General features: G+C 41.3%; 1 protein-coding gene across 3 annotated transcripts in view; it reads left to right on the forward strand.

Moving 5' to 3' along the window:
• Positions 1–27: 27 nt before the first annotated feature.
• The window catches only part of Prpf3 (pre-mRNA processing factor 3), a 22,497-nt gene continuing 12,833 nt past the window's right edge, over positions 28–9,691 (forward strand). The window contains exons 1-6 of one of the 3 annotated variants that reach the window (XM_010616394.3): positions 28–114; positions 3,157–3,349; positions 4,180–4,310; positions 6,295–6,441; positions 9,044–9,127; positions 9,294–9,514. In XM_010616394.3, coding sequence (XP_010614696.1) covers positions 3,205–3,349; positions 4,180–4,310; positions 6,295–6,441; positions 9,044–9,127; positions 9,294–9,514 — 728 coding nt within the window. In that variant the 5' untranslated portion in view covers positions 28–114; positions 3,157–3,204. Of the gene's footprint in view, positions 115–1,168; positions 1,206–3,156; positions 3,350–4,179; positions 4,311–5,546; positions 5,643–6,294; positions 6,442–9,043; positions 9,128–9,293; positions 9,515–9,691 lie in introns of those variants that run through there. The other 2 variants (XM_010616396.2, XM_010616397.2) reach the window with 2 other exon arrangements.

A 9,691-nucleotide genomic window follows, 5' to 3' on the forward strand; every position in this document is an offset into this window, starting at 1 on the left:
GACCGCAGCGTGGCGGCGGCGGTGTCTGTAGCGACGGCAGGCCGTAGGGCAGTCAGGAGGTTTCCGGTTCCGGTGTAACGTTCGGGCTCCGTCTCAGGGGCTGAAGTTTGTGAGGTGAGTAGTGGCCCCCGGCCGGGGAGGCTATCCTCCGGTCCGGCGACCGGGACCCGGGCCGAGGCCCAGCGAAGGACCCAGGCGGGAGAGTTGGGCGGGAAAGCGCCTGAGAGAAGTGGCCGGTTGTGTGGAGAAGGGGCTGGAATGAAATTGCTGAGAGCAAAAGGGCGGGGGCGGGAAGGGGACCGTGTGGGGAGACCGGCCCCGAGGCGAGGACTTGGGGTGGAACAGGGTTGGGGAGAGGCCAGGTGGAAAGGTAGAGGGAGCAAACTAGAAGAATGGGGGTCTCCAGGGGCTCTGGCTAAGAGCAAAGCATTCCTTCAGGAGATTGCTACCTGCTCATTTAGAGAACATGAGCCTACCTTAATTCGCATCCTGACTACTACACTGCAGTAATTGTTGAGCATTTGATCCCTGGCAAAGCAAGTTACTGTTGGAAACTCCTCTTGGTTGGCTGTTTAGTTTTCACATCTTGTACTGAGGTTGGGCTGAACTTGACCACATTTGTTAGTATACTGGTTGGACGCACAATCTGTCTGATAACATTGGTACTTCGTTTATTCCTTGGGTTTTCAAGTTCCTTATACTTTCTAGCGTCTCATGCAATTCTAGTGGAATGTAAACCCCATTAAGATGGGGATTCTTGTCTGTTTTGTTCACTGCTGTATACATCTCAGCACTCACTACACAGATTGACACTTAATAGTTACTTAATATTTGTTGAATGAGTTAACTGCTATGCAGATATAAGTGCCCTCACTTTGTAAGATGAGTATACTGGGGCTCAGGAATTAATTAATTTGCCTAAGGGCTCGTTTATGGTGGGTCTCAGTGTCCGGAGCTGTTCAGTGAGCTCTTTTCTTCACTCTCTTGGGTGCCGTGATGTGCTTCTGTATCCTTTGGATAGACTTCTTTTGAACAGTGAATGTTTAGTTTGTAGATACTTCATGAATGTATAATAGAAGCACCATAAAATTATTTATATAATTTAAAAAAAATTTTTTTTGAGACAGGGTTTCATGATGTAGTCCAGGCTGGCCTTGAACTCCCAGCAATCCTCCTGCCTCAGCCTCCTAGTCCTGGGATTACAGGTGTGTACCACCATGCCCAGTCCTTCATATAACTTGTTGCTTAGGCACAAATTCTTTCAATCTTAGTTTCATGACTTTAAATAACATACATATATATATTCCACTCTTTGGCAGCAAATCTTATAAAGGGTAAACCTGTCAAGAAGTTAGGGGCCGGGGATTTAGCTCAGAGGTTCAACCACCTGCCTTGCAAGCACAAGGTCCAGAGTCTGATCCCTGGTACTGGGTGGGCGTGGCGGGGGGGATGATGTAGAAGTTAGCTGGGTATGGTTGCTCACACTTGTAATCCCAGCATTCAGGAGGCTGAGGCAGGGAGATCACACAAATTCAAGGCCAGCTTGAATTACAGAGCGAAACCCTGTCTCCAAAAAAAATTAGAAGTTAATGAAACTGTAGCTTTTAGAAGAATAATGTCTTAAAACATCTTCAAACATTGATTCCCAGACCACATGTGATGAGTGGCAATCCTAAGAGGTTAGCTTAGAAGTTGAGGTCAATGCAGTTTATTGACTGTTACCTGATATAGTCAATAAAATTTTCTCAGTGTTTGGACAGCTGTTTGAGGTTTAGGGAGAAGATCAGATGTAAACGTGACTAACACTGAAATTTTATACCAGCTTGCATTCAGAAGTAAAGATTTGTCATAGAAAGTCCTTTTTTTGGTACAATTACATTCATCATTGGGATCTTGTACCCTTACATGACAGATCTTGGTTCTCATTTTTTCCCCATAACCCTGCCCTCCCTTCACCCCCTCCACCCTCCCCTATTTACAAAGACTGTTTCAATTTTTTCCTTTTCTTATATTTTTTCTCTTCCCTTATTTCCTTTCCCCTACCCTTCTCCCTTCCCTTACACCATTAGCCCTTTTCTTCGTATGGAAAGTTCTTTATGATACTGTTTCTCTGCTGAGCTTAAAAGAAAGAAAAAAGGTAAAAAGAGAATCCAAAATGAAGGTACTCTTGTGAGCTGAGGAATTACTCTTATCAAGTCAGCTGCCAATCTATAGAGGATGATACAAGATTATCTGTGTATAAAATTCCCACTGGCATGTATGAAAAACTACAGAAATGTGACAAAACACTTCTATGGATTCTGAGGTTTTATATCTGATGAATGACCTGGTTAAACCTTCCTTATTTGTATTCCTTAGAAGAGAAATCCATGGTCAGGGCTGAGTTAGGGAATACCTGCTTGGAAGTAGTAATAATAGAAGGGCTTTCCTCTGGATGAACTTTGTTATTTCTTCAGTCTTGGGAGTTTGCAAGTACCCTACTATTGAGCTCTATTCCCAGCGTTTTATTTTATCTTATGACAGAGTCTGGCTAAGTTTGCCTGGGCTGGCCTCAAAACTCTGATCCTCCTGCTTTAGTCTCCCAAGTAGCTGGAATGACAGGTGTGTACTGCCGTGTCCAGCTTGGATGGACTTTTTAGTCTTGTTTTAATTTAATTAAAGTAATGTTTGTCAGGATTAAAATGGAAGCTAGAGGACTCAGTGGTTCTGCCTGCCTTGCAATCACAAGGTCCCAAGTTCGATCTCCAGTACCAAAAATAAATAAATAAAAAGGAAGCTAGAACTCATTTCTCAGACTAGGTTCTTTTCAGAGATTGTTATTGCTTTGATGTCATTGAGTGAGTGATACTTACTGAGTTAGGGTTAAAAATTAAATAGAATCTATTTCCTTTGCTTAGAAGTATTTCCCTTCATATGAAGTAGAGGAGGGCCAGGGATTTAGCTCAGTGGTTCCACAGCTTGCCTTGCAAGCACAAGGTCCTGAGTTCCCTCCCTGGTACCAAAAGAAAAAAAAAAAAAAATAGGAAGAAGAAGTAGAGGAACTTGCATAGGGATTGAGAATAGGTTTAAGGTATACTAAGATATACTAAGCATTGTTCTGGATCTTTTTAATTTTTTTCCTGTTCTCTAACTTAACTCTTACTGGTTTCTTTTTAGGTGTAGTGTTGAATCCCATTTGAGCTGTCATTCTCCTTTTCTGGGAAAATGGCACTGTCTAAGAGGGAGTTGGATGAGCTGAAACCATGGATAGAGAAGACAGTGAAGAGGGTACTGGGTTTCTCAGAGCCCACAGTGGTCACAGCAGCACTGAACTGTGTGGGGAAGGGCATGGACAAGAAAAAGGCAGCTGGTATGTATGGCTCTTTTGATGTAAACTAGAGGATGGTCACAAATGCTGCTTTGAATGTTCTCAAGTTCTCCCTTTTAGAAGCACCTGAAAAAAGGTCAGGCCCACATTTTATTTTTTCTCGCATTATAATGAAAATAGTTTAACATTTTTCATATTGCTTATTTTTTGTATTACTTATGGCATATGGTGACTCTCAGACTGACTTTCTGACCACCATATTGAGTCACCTATGTTAGGTTCATTTAGGAAATATGCAAAAGTGAGAGAGTCAGATTCAACTTAACATTTCAGCTTATGGAATTCTTTAAAAGTACGTTTTAAAAGTTCATGAAGATAGATTTTGCTAATAGTAGCCTGCAACTTGCTATTTGGGAAAATTTTGAGTAAATTATTTATCTTAAAAACTCTGATGCTCAGGGCCAGGGATTTAGCTCAGTGGTGCCACTGCCTGCCTTGCAAGCACAAGGTCCCGAGTTCCACCCCCAGTACCCCCCAAAAAAAGCTCTGTTGCTCAACTTAAAACAGGTTGTACTGGTTATGCTGCTTCCATTCTAAAAAAATATATAACTGTATTTTTACTTCACATCATTTAATGTAACAAAATGTATAGGAATCATACAAAGAACTTTAAAAATAAAAACATTTCCCTCTTTCTTGTGGGTAAAATTCCATTGTTAGGGCCTGGGATTTAGCTCAGTGTCTCTGTCACCGTGCCTGCCTCATAAGTGCATGGTCCTGAGTTCCATCCCTGGTACCAAAAAAAAAAAAAACAAAAACAAAAAATTCCAGTGCTAACCTTTTCAATCCTACCACCTCCTTTTTCCTGTCAGACCATCTCAAACCTTTTCTTGATGATTCTACACTCCGATTTGTGGATAAACTGTTTGAAGCTGTAGAGGAAGGCCGAAGCTCCAGGCATTCCAAGTCTAGCAGTGACAGGAGCCGGAAACGAGAGCTAAAGGTAGGTTCTGGTTTAGTATCTAATGAGCTCAAGAGTGTTTTGGATAACCAAGTTGTTGGAATTACCTGGCTTATACATTTATATCTACCATTAGAATACCTAATGCTTAAGAGAGGCCCTTAGACTAAGGTAGAGGAGGTGAATTTATATTAGCACCATGTTATGGTGACGTACTAAGTTCATTTGAAATATTTCAATAGTAGGTAGCTTTGTCCTGTTTTCATAGAGTTAGGAGATTTGGTTCTCATGTTTCTCCAGGTCCCTCCCTCTTTACTACTATGTACAAGTTGATTGCTCTAAGGTTTTGTATCTTTTGATTTAGTTGAAGTTTACTAAGTTGCTTTAGAATGTGACTCCATTGCTACCTGAATTGCAGATCTCATTGTTGCTCGTTTGTAGATAGATTTCTCTGCACTGCACTTGTAGATAGGATACTTAAAAACAATTATATACTCTTGAGAGCTAAGTATTTTCTATTTAACATATTGCAGGTCACCTGGCCCCATGGGGTACAAAGTGGCTGACAATACTCACTTTTCCTACTACACTTTGTATTCTGTTATTACTGATTGGTTGTGGCCTTTTTCAGTATTAGGAATGCCAATTATCTGATCCCTCTCATTTCACTCAAGTAACCAATCTCTCTACCACATTTCCCTCTGTCTCTCTTTTTTAAAAAAAATTTCTGTGGTTTGCATCAAACCTTCCAAAGTACTTTTGATACCTTGACTATCCCTTTGATTTCCAGAGACACAAAGAGTAGCTAAACAATCTCTTCTTGGTTCTTTGACTAGGCTATGGAACCAATCAAAATAGAAATTCTTGTGTCTTCTATTTGTAGAGCATTTAGGGTAATCAGAGGAATGAGAGATAGTCTTGCCTTAAAAAACAAAACAAAACTGGCAATTTAAAAAAGTTGGAGGGTTCAATAAACTATAGTCACAAATTTTAAAATTTGAATATCAGCTCCATATAAACTTTAGGGAAACTTACCCTGAGTTTTGTTACTTAAGGGGGAATGATCTGTACATGAAGATTAGATTGTGATAGAGCATATCACTGTATAAGTGCTGAGATCATGCTATGAGTAGAGTGACTAGAGTGGGTGGGATTAGTAAAAATGGTTTCTTGAAGGAGGTGTCTAGATAGCCATGGGATATGGGTCCCATATTTGGTCCATTCAGGTCCCCACTCCACACAATATATTATGGGAGAGTCCTTTTTCTTGAACTGTAGGAGTTCCAGGAAGCGCTCGCCCCTGGCCGAGGATATGTCCTTGCAAAACACGAGCCCTCCTAGTGAAGAGGGGATGTCACCCAAAGCCTACCACCGGTGTGTACATTTGCTTTTTCCCATTGTCCCTTCCAGTTGGCCACTCTTGGTCCTGTTAAATTCACCTTGCAAATTAGTCAGCCTATTTGAGTTCCCATTGGTGAAAATAAAATGTTACTGGGGAATACTGAGAAAGAGAAAGCCCCTGTCCTGAAAGAGCTTAGTTGGGAGAAACTACCACCACTGAATGACCTAACACTCGGCAAACAGTATTAACAATGTAGTTTAACTCAATATGAACCAAGTTTTTAAGTGCTAAGAAGATGTGAAATAAAAGTTTGATCTCAGTGGTTAAGGTTATAATGAGGAGAACTTCCTGGAGGAGGTGAGTTTTAGACAGGATTTGGAATAGGGGTTGTGGAAAAGTTGAGGGAAAGCGTTGCAAATGTGGGCAGTAACATTTGCAAAGACATTGAGATGGGAATATTTATGAGAATATGGGGATAAAGTTTGCTTGACTGGAGTAGAACAATGAAGTTGAGTGAATGGTCCACTTGGAGGAGAGTAGAAGACCCTGCTTCTGGCAAGTAGTTATTTGCAAGGTTGCATCATATTCCCCTGGGAAAACCACAATGCTGATAGGGGCTAGAATAATTCTTCCCTTCTCCCCAAGGAGAGGGATATAATGTTTTTTCATCTTGGGTTCCCTTAGGAGGTGTTTGGTGATGACTCTGAAATCTCCAAGGAATCATCAGGAGTAAAGAAGCGAAGAATACCCCGTTTTGAGGAGGTAGAAGAGGAGCCGGAGGTGATCCCTGGGCCTCCATCAGAGAGCCCTGGCATGCTGACTAAGCTCCAGGTCAGTTACAGGGGACTGGAAGCCCAGTGATTTCAGGAGTTGAAGTGAGAGGAGCATAGGTCCATTCTTACTGTGATCTTGATTTAAAATAGTATTTAGGGAAGTTTTTATTCCCTGCTTTACATGTTAGCGTTCCTTAATTTAACCAGGAGTACTCCAGTTAAGGATTACTGATTGTGTTTACTGAGTATCTACTCTGTGTCAAGTATATTACATTCTTTCCCCAATATCTATCTCACTGGGAAAATTAAATGAAATGATCAGAACTCAGCTTGATGCTAGGCATGGTGGCACGTGCCTATACAGTAAGTCCATGACTTATGAACACGTTCTATTCCAGGAGAGCATTCATAAGTCAGATTCTGTAAGTGAGTCTTACACACCTCTGAAACAAATATACAGTGTAAAAAGCATAAGAAAACCAAACACACACACACACACACTCCAAAATACTTTAAATAAACTATTTTTACTTTTATAGTTGCCTTAAAATGATAAGGTAAACATGCGAGCTTCTGTAGTTTGTTTGCATCTACAAACGTTCATTATTCAAGGTCCGTTCATATCTGTGAAAGATTGCAACTCGAATGTTCATAAGTTGGGAACTTAACTGTAATTCCAGCTACTCAGGACAGTCATAAGGATCATAAATTCTAGCCTCACTTTGGCAAATTAGTAAGACTGTCTCAAAAAGGTGGCCAGAGTGGAATGTAGCTTAGTGTGATGATTGGTTTCAATCCCCAGGATGGCAAAAAAAAAGATGCCAGACATAGTGGCCCACACCTATAATCCCAGCATTTGGGAGGCAGGAAGATCGCCTCGAGTTTGAGGCCAGCTTGGACTACATGGTGAGTTCAAGGACAGCCTGAACTACATAGTGAGACCCTGTCTCAAAAACGAAAACCAGGGCCAGGGATTTAGCTCAGTGGTTCTGCCACCTGCCTTGCAAGTACTAGGACATGAGTTCAATCCCTGGTACAAAAAAAAACAAAAACAAAAACAACTCATCTTGAATACAGAAAAGAACTTTCAAAAATGCAAAGAAGATATAACCCATTTATAAATAATTTCAAGTTGACTTGTATTTTATGTACCATGTTTTTAAGGTGGATACTGTTGAACAGTTTTGATACTACATAAGCAATAAATATTTCATCAACCATTTTTGAAAAATTGGGGCCAGGTGCAATGCCACATACATATAATTCCAGTACTCAGAGGCTGAGGCAGGAGGATTATTAGCCTAATCGGGGTACTTCAGCAGTTCAGTCAAAATGAGAAAGGGGTGGGGGTGGGGGCTGGGAATGTATAGCTCAGTGTGAAGATCTTCAGTTCAATCACTAGTACTGGAAAAAAACTGAAGAGGGAATAGCATAGCTATATAAATTTGGGGGAGGGATAGAAAACACTTTTATATGGATGGATGGATTTTATATATGTGATATTTTTGGAAGAAAAGGAATAAGAATTTTTTAAAAACTTCTGAATGATATATCACCTGGTCAAAAAAATGTTAAAAGCAAATTTTGAAAAATATCTTGAAGCTAGATGTGCTGACACATGCCTGTAATCCCAGCACTGGGGAGGCTGAAGCAGGAAGATTGCCATACGTTCAAGGCCTGCCTCCATTACATAGTGAGCTTAAGGCCAACCTGTCTGAGACCCTGTCTAAAAAAAACAAAAACAAAAAAAGAGGGTCTTGCTCTGTAGTGCAGATTGGCCTTGAAACCGGGGCCACTGCCAGCCAGCATTCTCAATTTCAGTACTCTGGGAGGTTGAGGCAGGAGGATTGCAAGTTTGAGCCCAACCTGGGCAACTTAAGAATTCAGTGATATCTTATCTCAAAAAATAAATATATTTTAAAAGGGGCTAGAGCTGGAGCTCAGGGTTCAGTAACAAGTACCCCAAAAAAGAAATTATAAATTAAAATGGAAGAATTTATATGAGTTTTGTGGGGAGGTTTGCATGCATTATTTACATGTTCAGAATAGCCCTGAAAAGTATTATTTTCCTTCCTTTTAAACATTGGGAGGCTTAGAGATTAAGTACCTGTTCAATACAGGTAGGAAGTAACAAAGTTAAGAATCATACTCAGAAGGAGGGGAAGAAAGGTTGAAGGGAGGGGATTGGGGACAAAAAGAATAAGATGTTTGTACAGGGGCTGGGGATTTCGCTCAGTGGTGCCACGCATGCATGGCAAGCACAAGGTCCTGAGTTCGATCCCCGGTACAGAAAAAAACAAAGACAAAGATATATGTGTACAGATACAAATTCCTTATGATGAGTGTGATCCTTATGTATATCAAAGAGTACCAATAAAATTAATAAAAGTCACAGTCAAGTCTGTATCGTAAATCATGAGGCTACATTACTCTCTAACGTACCAATCCTGCCTTGGGAAGAAGGTTGAAAAATTCTAGTGCTCAGCTGTGTAGGCTTGTCTTTACTGTATTTTCTAGTCTGTGTGCAGGAAAAATATGTTGGAGTCATTTGGGAATTTTTAGGTTGTTAGACCTGAGTGCATTTCGGGTTTAACAACCTGTATGGGAGAAATAAAAAGAAAAAATTAACACCTGTTCGATTTTTCCTACCTGGAAAGCAGATTAAACAGATGATGGAGGCAGCAACACGACAAATAGAGGAGAGGAAAAAACAGCTGAGCTTCATTAGCCCCCCAACACCTCAGGTACAGTGACCACATTATTCTTTGCACGTTTCTTGCCAACCATTCAAGTGAGAATCCAAAAGGTTCTCTTCCACAGTCATCTACCATAGTCTGTGGCGGACGGGGGGTGTATGTGTGTGTAGATCTGCCTGCCTATTTTAATCCCTTTGCCCTCTGTCTCTGACAGCCAAAGACTCCTTCTTCATCCCAGCCAGAGCGGCTTCCAATAGGCAACACTATCCAGCCTTCCCAGGCTGCCACTTTCATGAATGATGCCATCGAGAAGGCAAGGAAAGCAGCTGAACTGCAAGCCCGAATCCAGGCCCAGCTGGCATTGAAGCCAGGCCTCATTGGCAATGCCAACATGGTGGGCCTAGCTAATCTCCATGCGATGGGCATTGCTCCCCCGTGAGTATAGATTCATGGAATTTTTTGTCATATTTGAAGCTTAAAAAGTAGTAAGTGCTGGGCGTGGTGGCACATGCCTGTAATCCCAGCACTGGGGAGGCTGAGGCAGGAGGATCGCTGTGAGCTCGAGACCAGCCTGGGCTACATAGTGAGTTCCAGGTCAGTCTCAACTACAAA

This window comes from Fukomys damarensis, unplaced genomic scaffold (assembly GCF_012274545.1).
Source record: "Fukomys damarensis isolate Sample0158 unplaced genomic scaffold, DMR_v1.0_HiC HiC_scaffold_33, whole genome shotgun sequence".
NCBI classification, from domain to species: domain Eukaryota; kingdom Metazoa; phylum Chordata; class Mammalia; order Rodentia; family Bathyergidae; genus Fukomys; species Fukomys damarensis.